Source organism: Hoplias malabaricus, chromosome 1, assembly GCF_029633855.1.
Source record: "Hoplias malabaricus isolate fHopMal1 chromosome 1, fHopMal1.hap1, whole genome shotgun sequence".
Taxonomy (NCBI): Eukaryota; Metazoa; Chordata; class Actinopteri; order Characiformes; family Erythrinidae; genus Hoplias; species Hoplias malabaricus.
In genome coordinates, this window is record NC_089800.1 from 45,380,257 (window position 1) to 45,403,180 (window position 22,924).

General features: G+C 40.9%; 1 protein-coding gene across 1 annotated transcript; it reads left to right on the forward strand.

Moving 5' to 3' along the window:
• The first annotated feature begins 8,191 nt into the window (after positions 1–8,191).
• tsr1 (TSR1 ribosome maturation factor) lies at positions 8,192–18,612 on the forward strand. Its single transcript, XM_066678292.1, has 15 exons — positions 8,192–8,384; positions 9,006–9,109; positions 9,447–9,666; positions 10,135–10,269; positions 11,171–11,625; positions 12,520–12,679; positions 13,099–13,292; positions 15,366–15,577; positions 15,830–15,989; positions 16,214–16,324; positions 16,750–16,882; positions 17,056–17,172; positions 17,258–17,398; positions 17,806–17,880; positions 18,021–18,612. Exons 1-15 carry the CDS (start codon positions 8,264–8,266, stop codon positions 18,197–18,199), a joined length of 2,517 nt encoding a protein of 838 aa, XP_066534389.1. The 5' UTR covers positions 8,192–8,263; the 3' UTR covers positions 18,200–18,612.
• The last annotated feature ends 4,312 nt before the right edge of the window (positions 18,613–22,924 follow it).

Sequence of the window (22,924 nt, forward strand, 5' to 3'; positions counted from 1 at the left end):
AGTTCCGCCCAAATACTCTCTTACAGCAGGGGAAACTCTGCCCCATTAAACTAGCCCGCACTCGGGAATAGAAGAAAATAATACCACATCGTGCAAATTTCAGAGACCAGTTTTTGTTTACATTTTCTTTGTCAAATACCTTTAAGTCCATTTATAATAATGTGATGATTTCAGAGTATTTATTTTCATAAGAACAACTGCTGACCTGTAATCTTACAGTAATTACTCTAATAGAAAATTAGTGCTTATCAACATATAGCAGTGGTATTTTATAAACCTTTTATTTTATGGTTTGAACTAGACCAAACTGGTATTACACAAAGTTGCATTTTTTCAGTTAGCCAGTTAACCTAATTCCAAAGTCAACTTGTCCAATATGAAAAGAGCCAAGGGACATGTTGGACATTCCTCAACTCTGGGCTTATCCGGCTTCCTGAGAAATCCTGCTTTGTGGAATACCCACAAAACATTTTTGCTTTTTCTTGCTACCCATAGCAAATAAACAGGCCCAAAGTGCTTCCTTGTTTTTTTAATTTCTTTCTGTTTTATTTATAAACTGTAAAAAGTCTGTGCAGTATAATTCTTACAATCCTCAGAACAGTCAACCGAGTCTGTAAGGAACAAACATGTCTGACAAGCGGTGAAGCAGGCTGAAAAAAAGCAAAACAAAACAAATGACCTGAATTCCATCCAGGCACCACATACAGCACATGATAACTGTAGTGAAACTTCCTCCTATCAGTAATTGTCTATTGAGGGCAGAGCATTAGCCTTTGAGCTCAATCCATAAAGGAAACAAATTGACATTTCTAATGAACCTTTTGAAAAGAGTCAATCAGCTGAATGTAGTATAGATCAGAAAAAGGTTAAACGTGAATAGCAACACATACATTCTGGTGCTGTCCCCAGGCCTGCAATCCACCAATAGGTGAAGAGATCAGAGAAGCGTTGCTGCGGATTGGCTCTGGATCCGCGGACTGTGAGCCAATCACAGAGTGGGAAGCTTGCTCTCTGTATCCAGGCGAACAAGAGGCTTTGCAGCTTATAGAGGTACTTTTATGAATGGCATTTTAAAGAGCCAGGCTTCATCTTTTTTTTTTTAATTCGTTTTGTAGCTATGCTTTTTTTCTCATTCTAACACAGAACAATGGAAATATTTGGGGATAAGCAAATCCATCTGGCCTGCCATTCTCACTGGCTACCCGTTTAAATTAATGTTTACTTGACCCATGTTGTTGTGTGTTGCAAGTGTATATTTAAAAGTGCAGTCTATCAACCCCCTTTACACATTCATACTCTCAAGCCACGTTCATACAGAAAGCAATACATAATGCAAAGGTTTGAGCAGCCAAGGTCAAATCACATATTCTGTTGCATTTTGAAGTGAGATATTCCAGATTCTGTTGATTCCTTCACAATTTTTGCTTTTATAAATAATTCCTTTGAGAATGATACATGTTGACTATACATGCTTTTGTAACTTTGTTTCCACAAATGGACATGGCCTGGGAGGGAACAGATTCCTTTGAAGCTTTAATAAGGTATACATATTCAATCATACTTTTATTTACAAAAGCAAAGATTTTTAAATGTACCATTTATTTTGAGGATGGGGGTGGGGATTCAAGTCATGACAATTCTGAAAAAAGGAATCTCAAGAAAATGAAATGTGTCAGACAAACTCTATCCCGCTTTGTACTTCCTCTTTGGCATATCTCTATCTATTGGCATTTCCTGATTAAGACCCCCGTGAAAAGGGAGGCTTTCCACTAAAACCAACACAGCTGCAATTACATCTGGGGTGTGTCCAGCTAAAGACCAGCAAATATCATAATTGCTTTTCTAGCTATTACCAGGTCCTTTCTGACTTCAGGGGTCTGTAAGGGGGTTTTCCTTCTCTCACTATTCTGGAACAGTCCTATCTGCTGAAATTTTAGCTCAATCTCAAATGGCTTCTTGTAGTGAGCTTGGAAGGTCATGGAATTGTACATACAAAAAAGTGCCTTAGATTTTAGACAGAAAGACTATTAGCCATTTGCTACATTCCCTTTATAACAGTTATTACACAATTAGATGCAGAAGTCTTAGAGCAGAAGAATTAGAGTTATGGAACTGTTGCAGTGTAGGCACTCATCTGAAATTCTGCTCCTTTCACTGATGAAAGTCATCACTGTTGAGCTAATGTACTTATTTAATAATAAAATGATTAAATTTGAATCACAGTGGTGCAGCAGGTAGTGTCGCAATCACACAGCTTCAGGGACCTGGAGGTTGTGGGTTCGAGTCCGGGTGACTGTCTGTGAGGAGTTTGGTGTGTTCTCCCCGTGTCCTCGTGGGTTTCCTCTGGGTGATCCGGTTTCCACCCACGGTCCAAAAACACATGCTGGTAAGTGGAATGGTGACTCAAAAGTGTCTGTGTGAGTGAGTGTGTGTAGCCCTGTGAAGGACTGGTGCTCCCTCCAGGGTGTGTTCTTGCCTTGCGCCCAGTGATTCCGGGTAGGCTCCGGACCCACCGCGACCCTGAATTGGATAAGCGGTTTCAGACAATGAATGAATGATTAAACTTAGAGGCGAATGTTTCTCTTCATAATTACTCTTCATAATTACAACTAGAGCAGGTAATGTTTTTGAAAATATCCATCCAAACCTCCTTCCAAATCTACCAGAAACACATGAATGTGCAAATGTCGCTATTACAAAGTCTTGTAATATAACTTTAATATAACTTTTAATACAACTTTCTCTGCCATTCTTGTGAAACTAGCTTGCTAGGTTTCAGCAGTGTGCAGAGCTGGGAAGGACTGCAAATGCAGAAATGAGTGTGGGCAGGTCGTGAGGTGGGTACCTTCACAGGCCATATTGTTGAACTGCATGCAGGTAGGCCTTTTTTTACAGTCCTTTGGCTGCTTCAAATAGTGATTTTTATATTTTAACCAACAGATAATTTTAATGGGTTCTGTCAGTATGTAAAATCATTTCATATAACATACATATCTTCTTAAATACATGACCTACTCCAGCTTTAATAAAAACACGATTAATGTAATTATGCCCAGTGTAATTTCAGCAATGGGCCAGTAGATGGCAGGCAAATACTTTCTAGATGTTAGGCGAATTGACTGAATCATTCCTCTGAATCGGTTCCATAAAATGGATTATTTACCAAAAGGAGATAAGGCACACAAAAACATGACATATTATAATTTTATGGAACCGATACAATTTTAAAATATATGAATGTGTAAATATTCTAAAAATACAAAAAACATTTACACATTCTTATTTTTTAAACTTTAAAAAACTTTAAGGACAGACATTTTGTCCTAGCAACAATCAAAGTTTGAGCAGTAAAGTAAACAAAATAGGTCACAGTTCACTCCACAGTGAGAAAAGGACCCACATAGCAGGCTACTCCGATCAGTCAGCTACGGTTAGCGGATACAATCCGGATCCAGTCCGGGTTCTATTTCTGATTCTAATCTCTGACGTGTGACTAATGGTGGTGATGATGTTGATGTTCAAGGTGTTTCGTAGTAGTGTTCAGAATTGTTTTCGTGGTTATTTTGAAGTTTTTTTTTTTGTGTGGTTATATTCATAGTAGGGTTTATGGTTCTGATATAAACATATCATTCACAGTGGTGTTATTTAGGTTTTTACATATATCAGTGTCACTGCTTGGTTGAGAGTGTTCCTCCATTCAAGAACATCTGGACAGTTACAGCTGTGTGATCAGACCACACATCAACAGATGAGCTATAGTCTCTCACTGAACACCAGAAAAGTGGAATTAAAAAGGGGTTTCTGATATAAATTGTTGGGAATGTATACAGTGTCGAAACAGTACTGAGAGAGGTCTTTTACAAACTATAATGTGTTTTGCATCAATATATTTATTTTTTCAGACTTCCTTGCTTTACTGGAAGAACAGACTGACACATCTTCAAGGTTTGTTGCACTATAAAACCGCAGTGACTGACTTATATATTCATTTACGTTTGTCCTTTTTGTTTATATTGTTTAACTTAGTTAGTGGATCAGACAATGGAATGTGCTCTGGAACTAAGACAAGTTATGTATTATAATCTTTGTATTTTCTGTTAATCCACATGCTGACACCATGCTGTCCCAAAACCTAGTGAACTGTCTACCTAAAGAGCATTTTACATCACAATATGCCTGCTCCTGACATGTAGGCTCTCCCAATTCTAGATACCTCACTATGTTGTCTAGTAAAATATCCGACAGCATTTTTGACAGATATTTGACAGAATTTTTAAGCAGCAACAGATCTTTCTTTAGCTGCAAAGGGAATCCCATGATGCAATGCAAGAACAACTCCCGTCCATTTTGCTCTTCTACCAGAGGAAAAATAATTAAAATAGCTATCTACACTGGAAGATTAGAATCCACTGTGCTGAAACTCTGAAGAGACACTGGCCACTGAGGTAAAAAAACAAAAAACAAAAAAACAAAAACAAATGCACTAGAGTGTCTCAATAATCTGCCTCATGAGGACAGATGACCATCTGTCTACTTAAACAGCTGTCTATGGAGTCAGTGCCTACCTAGGCAGCTCACTAGGTTTTGGGACAGACAACATATATACACGTGATCAAGACAATATGATGATAAACAGAAATGGACATAGACAGCAAGTTAACTAAGTTAAATGTTATTAATCATTAAGTTATTGCTAGTCTAACGGTTATTCTTATTTGTTGTTGTAACTTTTTGTAAACTATCTCTTTAAACTATCTTAATGTATGAACAAATATTCTCTTCTCGCCCTCCAGATCTTGAGAGAGAAGCTCATCTTGCTGCTGGAGGGTTATGGGTTGACATCACTTCTCCAATATAGGACAAGGCAGAGGTTTTCTATTGCCTGATTTTCTAGAAAAAGTTAGGAACAGATTCCCAGTTGCCACAGCACCACGCTGCATGCAACATGGGTTTTTTTGGGGTCATGCAGTGAAAAAATCTCACTTCCCCATCCTGATTTCATTCCCCAAGGACCCTCAAAACCATGGGAGGTGAGACTTGGAAACACACCTGAGTGAGTGAAGACTTTAGAAATGTGTTGGTTTAGTACTTTTTTCATTTTCATGAAACAACAAATAACAACAAATAAAATCTGGCATGCAAAAAAGATTGCATTCTAGCCAGAGTAACAAACCCGCCACCCATTCCATGTTAAACAATATCGCACTCTGTTCAAACTTAAATGTCGCTATAATTTTGTTTAGTGGGTCCCCCCCCCCCCGAAAAACTGAGAACACATTTCTGAGATCCTTTCTACATTAAGCTACATAAATAAGATTTCAGGATTAATACATTTCTTTAATATGACCCAACTGAATACCTTAAAATTATGAACACATTTTTAACATTTTTGTGTAACATATAGTTTGTAATTTAATTCTATACTTTTGGATACAGTATCCCCAAGAAGAGAACAAATGGATTACATGCTTTTACAGTGCTTTTTCTTGATGGGGCTCATAATGAATGCATTGACCAATAATTCTTCACTCACAATTTTCAAACTACTTATTTTTAAATTCAGTCAGTCAGTTTCCTATTCCTGTAGGAGTGGTGGTTCTTGGCCATTTTAAAATAGTGAATGGTACCAGACTCTCCCTAGAGACTCTGGAAAAGCCAGATTATATGAATAGAATCTGCATTTTCTGGGAGATCTAAAATTATAAAGAAAGCATTTGTAAATGTAGGTGGCAAGGTTGCAATTGTGACTTTAATGTTGCAAATGTGACTGACCAGTTAACTCTATACTAACTGATTAAGTTATTTCTTAGGATGCTGCAGTGGTGTTTTTGGTGCTATGAAAGACTTAAGAATCTTTTTATGGAGATAATGAAGATTTGGGGTCATTTTATCATACAAATAATGCTTAGATTTGTATGATAATGATTCAAACGAGGGCGGCACGGTGGCGCAGCAGGTAGTGTCGCAGTCACACAGCTCCAGGGACCTGGAGGTTGTGGGTTCGATTCCCACTCCGGGTGACTGTCTGTGAGGAGTTGGTGTGTTCTCCCCGTGTCTGCGTGGGTTTCCTCCGGGTGCTCCGGTTTCCTCCCACAGTCCAAAAACACACGTTGCAGGTGGATTGGCGACTCAAAAGTGTCCGTAGGTGTGAGTGAATGTGTGTGTGTCTGTGTTGCCCTGTGAAGGACTGGCGTCCCCTCCAGGGTGTATTCCCGCCTTGCGCCCGATGATTCCAGGTAGGCTCTGGACCCCCCGCGACCCTAAAATTGGATAAGCGGTTACAGATAATGGATGGATGGATGATTCAAATGATTTGAAATGTTTTAGATTTTGTGTGTGTTGTTTAATAAAGACATTTTCCAAATTGGTCCTAAATATTTACTTTACTGAGTGAGTTACATTTAGATAAACATTAATTAGTGACTAATCAGGATCTGGAGGAGAAACAGATCTGAAATGCCGGTCTGCAGATGTAGGCCAGAGCTGGATCGGGTCTGATCCAGACAAGATGGCTGACCATGGATCAGGACCACATTTGGACCAGAGGAGCACAGGAAACATGAAGATCTAGGCCAGGTCCAGCCCAGATCAGTTCCGGATCCAGAACATTGTGCAAGAGGACTCAAGAGGATCGAATCTGTTTTTGATCATGTTCTAGATCCAAACCTGATCCAGACCAGATCCGTTTTGTTATCTGGGTTGCCAACTCTCCAAGTCAAATGGCCATGGAAAAACCTAATCTGAGGAAAGGGAGAAAAACAAGCTTTAACAGAAACCACATGCGAATAACAAGTCCTTAAATGTAATGCAAATCTCAAGGATGGTTAAACTAAATACTGAAAAAGGTGGGCCCACAGTGCATGCTGGGAGCTCTTCCTGAGCCTACCAAAGCTCCGACCACAGCCATAACTCACAATTTCAAATTCATTTCACTCCTTCAAATTTCCTCTTCATTGAAGTAATTTAAAAATTTGAGTTGAAAAGCTGAAAACTCAAAAAAATCACAAATCTTGATTTGATAAGATAAATGACAAAAATATGTTGTCGTGACTTATTGCTTAAAAATTGTTTTACAGTGTAGCAATATGTCACAGATGGCAGAATACTGAGAAATATTGAAATAATTGACAGTATATTCCTTCTTTATGATGTTAAGTAACTAAATTTATGACATACTTTTCAGTTTGTACTAATCTGTGCAAAGGCTAACTCCACCAGCAGAAACATGAACACAAGTAGATGGACCAGCACAACAGCTACAGATTTTAAGATGGAAAGAGAGAATACGAAGCCAATTTAGCTTTTTTATTCAGCTTCGTTTCACCTTAAATGGGGCAGCAGTTTAGATCCAGACCTCTGTAACTGCTTCATAACTTAAAGTGGAAGGAAAATGTAAAATATATAGTATTTATGTCAGATATATTGCTAGTGGGATCCCAATATACAGTTGTTATGTCAGATATACTGGAAGTGGGATGACCTCCAAATTGAGGAATAAAATGCTTAAAGATACATTCAATCATGCACACACAAACTCACACAACAAAACACATTTGGAGAGAAATATTATTTTATTCAGTTAATATTTATATTCTGATTGCTGTGTAGTCTAGAACGAGCAGTATTTTAACCTAAACATTACAGCTTTAAAATCATTGTGAGCATCACTGACCTATAGAGAGTTCCCATATCTGCCATTGCTACTCTGGCAGCGTAGTAGAAACGGCACTATGTAACTTTTGGAAAGTGGTAGGAACCACCACCCTCCTTTAATTTCAGGGGAGTGCTGCAAAATTTAATTACACTGCGAACTCAGGAGCAAAATATAAAATCATACCTAGTTAATTTAACATTTTGGTATAAATAAACAATTAATTAAATATCTAAAATTGTATCCATTTCCAGTATGTTAACATTAGTTGTCCGTTTTGATGTTTTATTTTTTCCCGAAATCAATGCGCCTGGATCAGAGTGAAATATGGACACAGTTGCATGTTGTGAAGCATCTTCAAATAAACGTTATTTAGGAAAATCAGTTAGTTTCGGATATTACGATTATTTCAAAGAGACATACTGCACACTGACACGTTTCAAAAAGTACACAACTGACAACTTAATTTGTTTTGCGAGCGTAGCGCCTCAAATCATCTCTAAAGGATCGATTAATTACACTTTATTGGATGAATCGTTCCATGAATCGACTCGTCTCTCCCCCGGCGCGCGTGAATATGACGCGGTGTGAAGTTTACACGTGAAAAGAAAGATGGTCGCGGGTACAGAGCAACAGCAGCAGGCCCATCGTCCAGGGGTTTACAAACAGAAAAACAAACAACACAAACATGGAAAACACCGGACAAAGGGAGAGATCGAGCGGGAGAACAAGGGTGAGTCTGCTCCATTCTCGGTGTCCGCTATCCACGCTGTGACACACAGAGAGAGCTGCTTGGCTAGCGCTAGCCGCTAACACGTGCTTAAAGAGCAGAGACCCGTGATTACAGTACCCTGCACCAGATTTAAAAGTTGTGACCTGTTTTAAACTTAAGGCCATACAGTTTTTAATTTCGATTCATGCTATCAAATTGTAATTAGCTAACAGTGAAGTCATGCACTAATAGATCACTTGGTACGTTCAGGCTCAGGATCTCTCTCTCTCTCTCTCTCACCCACCCACCACTGATACGTTGCCGGTATGTTAGGAACCTTGTTAATGTTAGGAGCATTGTCAGTGAACTCTATAATGTATAATGAGTAAGGTGGTGTAGTTTCTTGTCCAAGCAAATTACTGCTGTGCTTTGCAGTGCAATCTGGTTATTTTAATTCTAGAGATCCCTTGTTGAACTCAGCACTTAAGAGAGCATTTTATTTCTAAAAATACTGCTTTATGATCTGTTCCCAGATCTAAGTAATGCAGGATCTAAACTGATTGTATTGGTTAAGGGAGATTAATTAAACATGTAAATTAATTGTGATGCTGTTCTTCCTTGTATGTTGTTTACATGATTTAGGCAGAGTTGCTGTGGTGGCTTTGTCCAAAAAGCAGAGGCGAGAGTTGAGGAAGATGGACCGAAGAAATAAAGCCAACCAACTGCGACGCAATAAGAAAGATATGGTAAAAAAATTTATATATATTTTTTTGTCAAGAGAAATACTCTTTGATGTCCATCCCTAAAAATACGTTGCTCTTTTATAAATATATATATATAGAAACAAACATTGTAAACTTGAAGTCAGTTGTTTACATTTTAGTGAAGGTGTTCATTCATAATGCTACATGACTCTTCTTATATAAGCCTTTACATAATAACTGCTTTACACTTGCATATAAAGGTTTTTATTGTTGGAATTTAATTTTATTGTCAACTGACATTTGATGAAATATATATCTATTGAAGTTAATTGTCATGAAATGCTTAAGTAGATGTCATATAACCTTATGGATTTTTTAGGTGCTCACAGAGAAGCGTCGTTTGGGCAGTAGAGATGGCCCTCCTCATCTGGTGGTTGTTATTTCTCTACATACTGCTGTGGATACTGGCACTGCGATGCAATTACTGAAATCAGAAGGGATACTACATGAAGACCAAGGAGTCAGAGGGGCTAAAGACAGCTTTAGCTTGGTTCTTCCACGTTTTAAACAGAGATTCACTTTCTACCATTCAGACACAGGTGACTTTTTATTTATTTTTTTGGGGGGTGTGGAGACAGTTGCAATACTAATGGAAATAATTTTATATTTTGTCAACTACATAAAATTAATAAGGACACAGGAGGACGCATGGTAGTGCGCTCTACAGCACACAACTTTTGCACTATTGTAAGAGTTTATGAGTGAATATAAGACATTTTTTTAATCCCAACACCTTATACAGAGCAGCTCCTTTGACCAGAGAAGCTATTTCTGCAGATCAGCTGGATGATTAGTAGTGTTGGGCAATAAATGATCTTTGCCACCACATTGGTGTAGACCATAAGCATTATTTCAATGACAAGATTCTATGTACAATATAGGTATACTCCTTTTTTTTTTTATATTTTAAAGCACACCATACTCATCTGAGAAAATATAGGATTTAAGAGCCAATTATAATTAAATACATTTTCCTTTAATTAAAACCCTTGTTTATCTGTTTTCAGCTGACCTTCACTCACTTCTGGACGTGGCCAAGGTGGCGGACACTCTGGTGTTTGTACTAGAATCCACTGAGGGTTGGGATAGTTATGGAGAATATTGCCTTTCCTGTCTCTTCGCACAGGGACTGCCAAGTCATGGTGAGACAAAGCTAGACAGAGAGTCAGAGACTGTGGTTTGACTTGATATATTTTGTGCACCAAAATTTGTGGCTTGGACCTGCAACGCTTAATTGTAGTTTATTGCTGCCATTTTTGTCAGTTGGATTCCTACGCCTCTGCTTTGGTCTCTATTAGGGATGAGATGGCATGAAACATTCCCACTATGGTTTTCTTTACCAATATTATCACATTTGTCAGTATTTGTTCTGCACTAACATGCGCTGAAATGTGTTAGTAATAAATTGATTTAACCATCTGTAAAGTCAAACAAATCCCCACATTTCAAGTAAACATGAAATTGTCTCTGATAATGTTTGCTGTTCAGAGTATAATATTTTGTTTTGCTTGAAAGGTAGACAGCAGTCTTTCGATTGTGCTTTACATACAGAAGGACTTTTGGTGGATAGATTTAAATAAATTATTTAATTCAGTACAATTTGAAACAATATTATTATGGATGCATGGGGTATTAGAAGTGAGGGATAGAGCTGCTGCTTACTGTTTTTAATGTCTTTCATTAGCTTTAAAAAGTACCTTGTTTGTATAGGATTTAAACTGAAGTAAAATAATGCAATGCACATATTTTAGTAGCACAGTGTCTCTTAATTGGAGGGGGAAAATGTTTATATTTATATACCTAGTGTCTATATACACTAGTTAATCATCTATACACAAACCAGTTACATTCCGAGAGGTGGTTTGCAAGGACAACAGCGTTAGCCAATGCATCTAGCATTTTAGTTAGCATACAGCATATAGGGCTGGATACTGATGTTTGCATCTTTTTAAAATTCACAAATTAAAGGTTCATATGTAGACGTCTTACTGTATTTACTTTTTAATTTTGACTGTTTATTTCTCCCCTGTATGTGTTTCTTAGCATTGGTATGTCATGGAATCGCTGATATGGCAGTGAAAAAGCGAGCTGAGTCTCGTCGTGCTCTGTCCCGTTTGGCTCAGGCTCGGTTCCCAGAGGCGCGTCTCTTTCCTCTGGACTCGGAGCAGGATGCACTGCTGCTCCTTCGGCACCTGGGAGCTCAGAAACAGCGGAAACTTGCTTTCCGCTCCCGCCGCTCTCACTTGCTGGTTCAGAACGCTTCTTACACCCCTAACAGTGTCCAGGATAACACGGGAGCTCCTTCCACAGGACTGGGGACCCTGCGTGTGTCGGGGTATGTCAGAGGCTGCCCCCTGCAGGTCAACAGACTCGTGCACATTGCTGGCCATGGGGATTATCAGCTGAGTCAAATTGATGCACCCAGAGACCCTTTACCCATAATTAATTCTGCCCCTCGCTCTGCCAGGCCAGCCAAGGGAGGAGACGTAGAGATGATGGTGAGTACAAATCCATAACAAAACATTTTATCAAATTAAACACTTAACTCATACTATGATTATTTCTGTGTTTATAATAAAACAAATAAAAAGAGAACTTTTTTAAAAGGAAAAGGCTATATTGACATTGACATTAGTTTTCTTAAGAAGACAAAAAATGTCAGTAATGACACTGCTCACTTTCTTTTCTTGGTACGATACAAGATACTTTCATTTTTTAGTAACTTTCTGTGACATAAACATCTATTTAATTTTGAAAAAAATATTTTTTCAGAAAGTGGCCACTTCCTGAATTGTAAATTAATTTAATTGTAATAGTATATTGTTCATTCCGTAGTAACACACATTTTAAATCCAAATGTCATTCTGCGTATCTGTAGCTGCTTTGATGCTGTAGTCAAGTCTACTTTAAATATTGATTGTTCATATTTATATATCTCCAGCCACGAGGGAGCAGTTGAGTAGTGCTAACAGTCAACCATCTCTGCTCCTACGGATTCTCTCCCACAAGTTACTTATGCTAGATGCTAATATGGCCATAATTTACAGATATGGCCACATTTACAGGAAAGGATACAATCTGTGTGTTTTTTGGCTTGTATTAATCACAAAAAATGATCAAACAGAGAAATGAAGCTTGCTTTGATTTTTATGTGCAACAGTGATACACCCTGGATAAAGCAACAGAATCTGTGTGAACCTCAGACCCCTGCAATTATCTCCCTTTTTTTATATCTTCAAAGTAAACATGATTTTTCAGCAGTTTATTTAATATCTTTTGTTATAAAGAGCTGTGTTTATTTACACGGCATGCTGGTCCTGCTTATTTCCCAAATGAATGGTTTGGGGAAATTTTTTGTTTGTCACTGTGCGTGTCTGATGTGCTCCATGCAGGATGGGAGTGTTGGAGATGTGAATGGAGCTGGAGGAGAGGTGCGTGTGCTCATGAAGTCTGACCCCTCTCAGAGAGAGAGTCTGCAGGCAGAAGCTGAGGTTGATCCCATGGATGGGGAACAGACGTGGCCTACAGAGTCTGAGCTCCAGGAAGCTGAAGGTACAGCAGTGCAATTTCATATAATCAGGACATTCTCATTCTCAGTCTTTGTTTTTGAGAAACACTCCTCCATGAACTATTTATCATCTGATCAGCTGAACAATTCTCATCTCAACAAAAAGCTGTTACCTTTTAGAAAATATTTAAACATTACGTATGCTTTTTGGTTACATAATATTAATACATATATGAACAAGAGTAAATATTTTAAAATCATTTTTACTTCTGCTTTTTTTTCTTTCATTAGTTATTCTTTACATTCAGTAATTTAAGAGGTCTTTGTATTTTCATATATTTTTGCCACTTTTGAACATTATACATGATATTTCACAGGGGATACAAACATGAAAATATTTTAAAAGTCCAATCTTTTATTTCTGCATTTCTCTTTTGTAATTCTCCTCATCTTGAATGTCTAGAGGCCAGGAAGAGTCGGAAGGTGATGAAGGTTCCAAAGGGGACCTCAGACTATCAGGCTGCATGGATTGTGGATGATGATGATGATGATGATGATGAAGACAATGAAAATAGTGAAGAACCTGATATGGACAGCTGTGATGATGATGATGATGATGTTGATGATTTAATGGAAGATGGAGACAACGAGTCTCAGGTGAGTTTGGGTGTGTGTGTGTGCGTATATGTGTGTATATATATAAGTATCTCATAATTCCCATAATATCCACAGCGACCTCTGAGAACTACGTTTAGGGAATAAATCACAGAGGTTTTTCTACAAGCAAAATGAACTAGGAAGTGTCTAATTAGGGCATGCAACACAAAAGTCTGTAAACATGGCCATAAACTATCCATAGGTGACTCTTTGACCCTTTGGAAAGTCACTGGCATTATTTGTTTGTGCGTCACCATGGCGTTGTCCAGGGTGGCAGCGGAAGAAGGCAGTGAGGAATGAGGGCAGAACGGGTCAAGCTAAAGTGTTGCTGGACTTCCAGTGTGTATTCACCACACAGAGCTGACAATGCAGTGTGCCGGTGTAAATAAAGTGGTGGGAGCAGGGATTGGCTGAGAAGGAAGCAGGGGGTTGAGTGATTGGTTATGCTGGGGGCAAGGGGGCGGGCACAGAGCTGGAGGAACTCTGCATACGTGACAGGCCAATTGTGCGCTGCATGGTGGAGAGGCATTGTTTGTTTTCTCAGCGTCTGCCTCTCAGCCCCAGTGCCAGGCTGCTCACGGCAACAATAGTGTTTGGGGCTGGAGGCCTGTCCCGAGAGAAGCCTCCCGTCTTCCTGCTCTTTGGACAGGGCTTCCTGTCAGGACCCGTGGAGCGGGCGGCCATTTATTTATACCAGCTGGGCTTGAAAGAGCCAAGGAGGGAAGCTCCTCATGTATTGAGGCTCCCTTCCATTTATTTTCTTTCATCGCAATTAGCATGCTTCTGATGTCTGGGTGAGCACCAAACAGGGCTTCACAATGCAAGATGTGAAAAAGGGGGGAAGTGGTACCTCAGATGATTCAGGGAGATTATTTTCATTAGTGCACCTGTAATTGTTCTGCAGGTTGACCCCTGGAGGGTGTGGATTCACCCCAGCCATGTGTCTTGCCCCTTTCCTGTCCCACTGGCTACATACTTGCCTAGAAAAGAGCAATGTATTTTTAGGGATGGACATCAAAGAGTATTTCTCTTGACAAAACTCTGGGATTTGAGAGAAAAAAATATTTTAAAAATACAAATTTGGGTTGTGCAGGTTCATGGTTTTATGGTTTTGTTGCTCTGTTGAGAGAACAACATAATTAGTCCTTTTTAATTGGATTTGATAAAGGGCTGGATAACAATTCAAAATCAATATGTACCGCAATATAAAATGTTTCAATAACACTAATATGGTTTTTAAACACATTTCGTATGAGTGTGTATGTGAATGAACGTCTGTATGTGTGAGTCAGTGTATGTGTGCCCAGATATGGATTGGTGCTCTATCCTGGGTGAAACCCAAGTGCCCAATGCGGTCCTCTAGTTCCTGGTCGAGTGTACGCTGTACACATTTGGGTGCCGCATTTCGGCAGTGTGTGTGGATTGAACGTTGAGTGTTGACTGTTGACTGTAAAGTGTCCCTGGGTTTCTAGAAAGGCGCTAGATAAGTATAACATAAAATAAATATATTTTGGCCAAGGGGCAGCACGGTGGCACAGCAGGGAGTATCGCAGTCACACAGCTCCAGAAACCTAGAGGTTGTGGGTTTGATTCCTGCTCCATGTGACTGTCTGTGAGGAGTTCTGTGTTCTTCCTCCCACAGTTCAAAAACACATGTTGGTAGGTGGACTGGTGACTCAAAAGTGTGTGTGTGTGTTGCCCTGTGAAGGACTGGTGCCCCCTCAAGGGTGTATTCCCAACTTGCGCCCAATGATTCCAGGTAGGCTCTGGACCCACCGTGAACTGGATAAGCGCTTACAGATAATGAATGAATTAATATTTTGGCCATATTGTCCAGCCCTTGCAATGTGCAAGATTTGAAATGTTTGCCTTTTTGAGAGAGGTTCAATAATATGGCAGGATTAGAGCATTGTTTCAAAATATTGCAATATGTATGTATTTAAAGAATAACACTTAATTATTCATAAATGCATGTTTGTGCTTATTTTTTATTTACAGTAATAAAACAAATGTGTGATTATTTCTTTACTTAAATCCAGCTCGATTTTTATTAATATATTCCCTTTTCTTAAGGATGGTGAAGCTGCATCTGGAAATGAAGATGAGGAAGAGGAGGAGGAAGAAGAGATCAATTCCACAGATCGTGTTGGAGCTGAGCAGAAATATGATGAAGCAATGAATGTGGCAGAGGAGGAAGATGGGCTCAAGCGCTATAGAGAAGCTCGCTCGCATGAAATGTTCCCTGATGAAGTGGACACCCCTACAGATATGCCTGCTAAGACCAGGTAAATGTGGGAAATTTGTAATGCCTGTAAAACCCTTAGTGACCCCTTCACATCCAGCTGCTGCAGCTCAGTCTGTACACACAAGTGTGCATGCGAATATTCCTTTTCCTTCCTTGGCAGGGGGTTTGACACACTTTTGAATTGTACCAAGAATACAGATGCTGTTAGCACAGATGCCTTTTTGGACCTTCTTTTGTCATGAGCGAAGGTCTGACTCACGGCTGTGTTTGTTTGTTTGGTTGTCTGTCTCAGATTCCAGCGCTACAGAGGTCTGAAAAGTTTCCGCTCGTCTCCATGGGACCCTATGGAGAACCTGCCTTTCAATTACTCCCGCATCTTCCAGTTCCAAAACTTTGAGAGAACACGCCACCGCGTCCTGACCGAGGCTGCAGCTGAGGAGGAGGGAGCCATGGTAAGAGTGTGTGTAAAATAAGATTGAAATCCAATCATGGGGGAAAAAAAAATAAAATAAAAAAATAAATAAATATATATACATATATACACACACACACACTGTATACACAAACATTGACATTTCCCAAAGAATATTCAACTGCTTTTAAAATACTATGTTAATAAAATGTTGTTATTAACTTGTATCTTAATTGAAATTTTGTTGCATGTTTGATTCTGCAGGTTGGCTGGTATGTGACCCTACATATTCAGGATGTGCCTCCCACTGTGATAGAGAGCTTTCAGGAAGGAAAACCACTGGTACTGGTCTCTCTGCTTCCACATGAACAGAAGGTATCTTTCATCTATGTTGTAAATACATTCACTAAAATGTAGTTTATAGACTCAGTAAGTTCCAGAGGACTCTGCTGTAGCAGGAACACCATGTCCAAACATTTGTAGACTACACTAATGAGTGAATTCAGCAACTTTAAGATGCACCTGTTTTGACACTATAACTTTTAGTATGCCCATTTACTTATCAATGCTCTTCAGTTCAGAGGACATTTTGGATGAGCTTATGTCCACAGACTGTTGACTAGTAAACAAATGTTTGTACATATTAGGCTGAGTAATAAAATGCACAGAATTTACCATAGACAGTTGCAATATTGAGTATGAACAGCACTATGGAGAAATGTTAAATTACCTACTAATTGTTGACTTATTTGAAGAAGACATGAACAGAAGTAAAAGCTTTAATTAATTTCCTTGTGCAGATGTCAGTGATGCATGTGCTGGTGAAGCGGCATCCAAGCTTCAGTGAACCCATTCCTTCTAAAGAGGAGCTGATTTTCCAGTGTGGCTTTAGACGCTTCAGAGCTTCTGCCATCTTTTCCCAGCACACCTCTGGTATAACCTTGCTCCTATGAGTCATCATTTGATTTGATCATGGCCTGATCTAAAGAAGGATGTAAAGAAGTGCACTTTAAGCTCTTCTGTAAAATCTGGTTCTTATTGCTTGAGGCTTAAAGAGTAGTGAGCACTTAACTAATGCTGTATTTTGATATTATTTGTCTGTGCAGGGGACAAACACAAGATGGAGCGTTTCCTGTGTGTTGATGCGCCTACAGTTGTGTCAGTTTATGCCCCCATCACCTTTCCGACTGCTGGGGTGCTGCTCTTCAAACAAAGGGCAAATGGTAGCTGAGAGTCCCACTGTTGAATTCACTGCTGAGTGTAAAAGCATATAATTTGATGGTAGGACGGGCCCTTCTCTTTCCACAGGAATGCAGGATTTGGTTGCCACGGGCAGTCTGTTGAGCTGTGACCCTCGTCGCGTGGTGCTGAAACGTATTGTTTTGAGTGGACATCCCTTCAAGATCAACCGCCGCTCTGCTGTCGTCCGATACATGTTCTTCAACAGGGGTGAGGAGGAGTGCTAATTCTATTAGTCTCTCTAAATTTCAGCATGATTTGCAATTTTTGGAGAATTAAATTAGATGGAAATTACAAAAACTATTGTTCCACTGTCTGAAATTGAATGTTATGGTTTTGTCTTTCTCTTGTAGTATTTTTGTGGATCCGATTTGGTCTGACAATGAGTTTGATAAACAAGTTTTACATGTTTGAGAATTTAATACCCAGAGAAGGCTTATAGATACTGCAAAACCTTAAGTTGAAGAAAAACCTCATTTAAAGACAACTCTAAAATCAAGGATTTGGACCAGGGTTCTGCTATATTTCTGAGATATAACTCAAACCTACACTGGTCATTTTATGCTAAGCTCTGTTCCTGGCTTGGGATGTTTACTATTGCTGCTGTTTACTTCTAGACGATATCCTGTGGTTCAAGCCAGTTGAGTTGCGCACCAAGTGGGGGCGAAGAGGACACATCAAGGAGGCCCTCGGTAAGATTGAGCTGACACTGTCACGAATTGTTTGGTATTTAAATGGCTGGACATTTAGGCATGCAAAAAAGATTCGCTGAATTTTGTGGTTACTGAGAGAAACTAATATATGTTTTTCCACTGTTCCATGTTTTCTACAGGTACTCATGGTCACATGAAATGTGTGTTTGACAGTCAGTTGCGTTCCCAGGACACTGTGCTCATGAACCTATACAAGAGAGTTTATCCTCGCTGGACATACGATCCATATGTACCTCATCCTGTGCCCTGGGTCAAGAACGAGGAGCCTGAGAACCTCCATGACATTGACATGGAGTAAACGTAGGGGATTTAATTTATGGACAGACAAGGACAGTGTATGTGATGCTTGGTGTGATTGCTAATATAACAGAATAAATGATTTGATTCATTATGTTTGATTATGTTAAAGCTGAAATTTAGGGATTTTCACATAATGGCCACTAGGTGGCAGATCTGTGTTAAAATGTTGGTGCTAGCCCTTGAGTAACTGGTGTCTAAATACTGACATAACTAAGGCCTTAATCATTCCTGAAGGAATTCAGGTCGTCCGAAATGTACACACAGTTGTAAATAAAGCACCAAATTTTGTGAAGCCAATGATATGCTACTGGTAAACACTGTGGCCTTAATCATTGTGTACATACTCTATGTATCTAATGTGCATTCGCTATTAACACAGCAAGTAACACTGTTAGATTGTGCCAAATTCCTGCTGAAACCTCAAGTGATAGTGTCTCTGGCTTTATGAGTAGAGCATGGGTGAAACCGCACCTAAACACTAGTAAATACTGTCATTGTGAGTTTTCATTTCTCATCCTCTAACTCCAACCAAACCTCACTGGAAGATAATCGCCCTCAAGAATGTCCATGCAGCGGTGGAGGCAGTAGTCCTTACCCTCGGCTGGCTGCTGTCGTTCATATTCGTTGGTGTGAGTGAAGCATGACCGTCACTGGCACGTGTACGTGCAGCAGCATCATAACTCATCTTTAACTGACTGTGGCGCGACGCTCTTGTTTTGCTGCGGCTGTTTTCGCGTCTTAACGGTGGAAGTGCGTGGCTGCAGTCCTGAGTTGCTGGCTGTTAGCTGCTCCCACTCCCCGGTGGTCCCTCTGACCTGAAGCTCCCTTTTCACCGCCATTCACACTCGTGCGCACACAAGACCATGGCCCCACTCTTGTTTTCTCTCTGGACTCCCAAATGCTTTTCTTGCATACTCTCTTCTCTCCCTTTCCCCCTCCTCAATCCGGCGTCTTCTGAAAAGAAAAAAAAAACTGATTTATGGTTTGTAATATTTATCATAAAACAGTGCTCTTGCATGCTTGCAGCTACATGATTCATCCCAGGGTTCTGCTGGGACCCACACCACAGACTCATGCCAATATGTCTGGGAAAAGAGAAGGTGAAGACTTGGGCTTGGAAATGCGAGTATGATCCAAGAAAAGAGGGGATCAGGAGTTCAATACGTGCATTATTTTTTTCGTGCACTGTGAATTTGATTACGGTGGAAAAAGTCAAAATAATGATAAAACAATCGCACAAGGGTAATACTTCTTTATTGCCTAGGGGTGTGCTCGGAGCTCTGGACGGTTAAGTCGAGGCACTCAATTTATTTTCTCCTTCATTTTTTAGCTCTAGTGCACTCGGGGCATTGAGCGGGGATGTGTTAAACACATCTTTTAAAAAAAAAACTAAACGGGTGTGGTGCGCCCGGCCAAATGTTCATGATCTAGAGAGGAAATCTAATCCTCCCACGCTGGAGATTGTCCTTAACTTTAAGCAACACACGCATGGAATGTGAACGGGGAGCTTTTTCCTCCTGGGCTGCGCCGCTCACCCGAAAAACATCCCTGCCAGGTTCGGAAGGAAATGTTGGGGTTCTGCATGTGCTGAGTGAAAGTGAAGCAAGCTGCAGAGACATATGGGACGCCTCATCCATACAGAGGCAGGACGGGGCCAAATTAGGGCCAGAAGGAGTTAACACTGGTGGCTGCAGGCCGCTGTGGAGCAGGAATGTCCTGCGGTTCCTAGTTCACTGCCACCACACTCAGCTGGCTCCCACTGAAGATATAATGGGTGAGAAATTTTTCCGTTGGAAGGGGATAAAGAGTGGGTGGGAAAGAGACAGCGAGGGAGAAGAAAATGGAGCATGGGGTTGCAGAGAAAAGATAAGAGAAGGATCATTGCCTTCTTGAGTCTGGATCAGGAACAAAAGCCTGTGAGGGGAAAAGTACTGGTCCTGTTCAGATTGGCAAAACAGAAATAAGCTAAACAGTCAAAGTGGTGGAGGCAGGGGTTGATAGAGGGGTGGTGACGATGGTGGTTGTGGGGGTGAGAGTGAGAGAGAGCCTCAGCAATGTGGGCGAGGGAGATGGAGAGCGAGAGTGGCTGGCGTTTATGGATAGCAGATGTGGCGCTGTGGGGTTTTGGCAGGGGCCCACTGTGCCTCAGTCCCGCACCGGCTGGGTGGCACCAGGGTGAGAGCGAGGTCAGCACACCGCAGCGCACAGCTTATAAAACACACACACAGAGAGTGAGAGAGACCAATCAAGACAAGACAGCATGGAATGTTCAAATCCTCATGCATGGCTTATGGAGAGCCCCTCAAATCCACTGCTGCAACACCTCTATAGCTCATTCACTAGCTAATGCAATTTTAAGTGTACTGAAAAAAGCCAGAGGAAGAACCTTGTAATCTATGTGGCTTTGTCCTGACCTCATGAGTTGATTCCTCCAACTCCAGACGTTCAAATATCTAACTTTGAATGTTCCATTTTGTCTGTATAACTCAGATGTCCTGCGTACCATCACTGTCATGTTTCTTTTTTGGCTTCATTTAAACAAGCTTTCATGCATTTACACTGGGTGAATATTTTATGTCAAAATAAACCAAAAGAAATGGTCAGAATGAGTTGGATTAAAACATATTTTTTGGTGGTATTCACTGCTATAACAAAATAATCTCTTAGGCAAGCCCCAACCCAGCGTATTCTCTCCATACATCAGGTCAGTATCCAGACTCTGGGCATCAACTCTGCAGAGTACCAACCCCATTCCCACTTGTCTTCTTCCTGTGCTTAAGATGCAAATTGGACGATGATTGTTTTCCGTTGAACATAGTTGGGAGTGAGGCCTTTGGTTTTGTCACAAGACACGTCGAGGGCTTTCAGGTCGCCAGTGAAGCTCCGGCGCCACGTCAGTTTTTGTCATCCTCTGCCTCTGCCATACCAGCGGACCATTTACATACTTGTGTTTTGTAGTAACGGGGAATCACCAAACTGCGTTGGACACTGGCCCTGTAGGACTGCATTTATGCAACCCTATCTTAGATGGTTGTTCCACTCAGGAGGCCCTGATTCTGCAAATTGTAGAGTTTTATATTATTCTAGATGGTTTATAAAATTGCTCTGTAACAATGAGGTAATGACCCTGGCTCAGAAACAGGATCAAATGCATGACTCATGTTTGACCGACGTCTGATCCCTTTACGAAGTTACTATTTGTGCCCATACTGATCTCGTGTACTGGATCAACGTGGAGCTGTAATCATTTGATTTAGAACCCCTCCAGTCCTCTAGGGGTGAAGTGGTTGTGTTAGAGTTTGTAAGCCATTTCTCTTCCGCAGGTTTTTGCCTGTCCGGTCGCAGCCTGCTTTGCTGCTATCTCTCAGAGCCTCTCTCTCCCTCCCCTTTAGCCTGGTCCTGACTCGCTGGTTTCCTGGGGCCTGGCCAAGGCGTGCGTCCCCGAAGGAGCCAGAGAGGAGATGGAGAGAGAGCGAGTGAGAGAGAGGGGGCAGAGCAGGGGCTCAGAAACAGGCTCCAAAACCACAGCTGCAGCAGCAGCCCTGCCTTCGCCTTCCCCATCCCTTCCTCTCCCCTCACTCCACTAAGCAAGGGAACTGGCCTGGCACACTCCCCAGCTCTGCCATTAATCAGAGGGAGAGGAGAGGGGTAGAGTGTGTGTGTGAGTGCGCGCGTGTGTGTGTGCGCAAGTGTGTGTGTGTGCGTGTGCTGATAGAGAGCTGGCGGGAACGGGGGTGGTGGTATGGAGACCAGGACCTCCCAACAAAGCTGAAGAGTTCACCCAGCGAGCGAACGAGGGAGGGAGGGAGGCTGACAGACGAAAAAGCCTGGTGCACAGATTGCGACTTTGTCAGCGAGAGAGAGACTAAGAGGACGAGAGAGATATGGACAAACAGAGCTGAGCACTTGGACGGAGCTGAGATGGAGCGAGACGGAGTGGAGGGAGAGAGAGAGAGACGAGAGAGAGAGAGAGGGAGAGGGCAGCGGAAACAGACCTGAGGTCCGCTGAGGAGGTGCAGCAGAGAGTCCAAGATTCTGTCTATCATAGCGTATAAACATGGAAAATCTCACGGTTCAATACAAACAGATGTAGAATGTGCACTTTTGTCTCATTAAGGCAATGCGGTGAAAATAGTTGTTCACATCGTGCCTCTTTAATGTATATCCCAGATGTCAGCTCTGCCCTTCCATTCAAGGTCTCCACACATTACTGCGCTGCACTTATCAAAACAGCTCAGCATGCATCATGTCCAACCTAGACCTTTCAGTGATGTACATGCAGCCCAGTGGCTTTTGTCCGCAGAGTACAGAATGTTTCGAGACACAGTCTAGTCTCGTCCTCTATGGTGCACTGCTATGGAAGTGATGTCTGCAAACATTGTGGAGAGTCCAGCGCAATCCCACAAAGCAAGGCAATAGATGAAGAACAAACAATAGCTGTGCCCAAAATCTTTCTTCATTGTGTTGTAGATCACTACATCAGCTGAATGGCTAGTCTTGCGGGGCCTGATGTGATTTCGTAATGAGAATACATCCCAATATGTCTTCTGAAATGAAGGGTCTTATAGGGAGTTTGTTCCTCTTTGCTACAGAAACAATTTCACGGGACTTTGCACTAGGTGATGGAATGTTGCTGTGAGCATTTGATACCAATCAGTTTCGAGATCATTCGTGAGGTTCTGGTTGCATAATTAATTTTTGGATCACCTATAACACTCCTCAT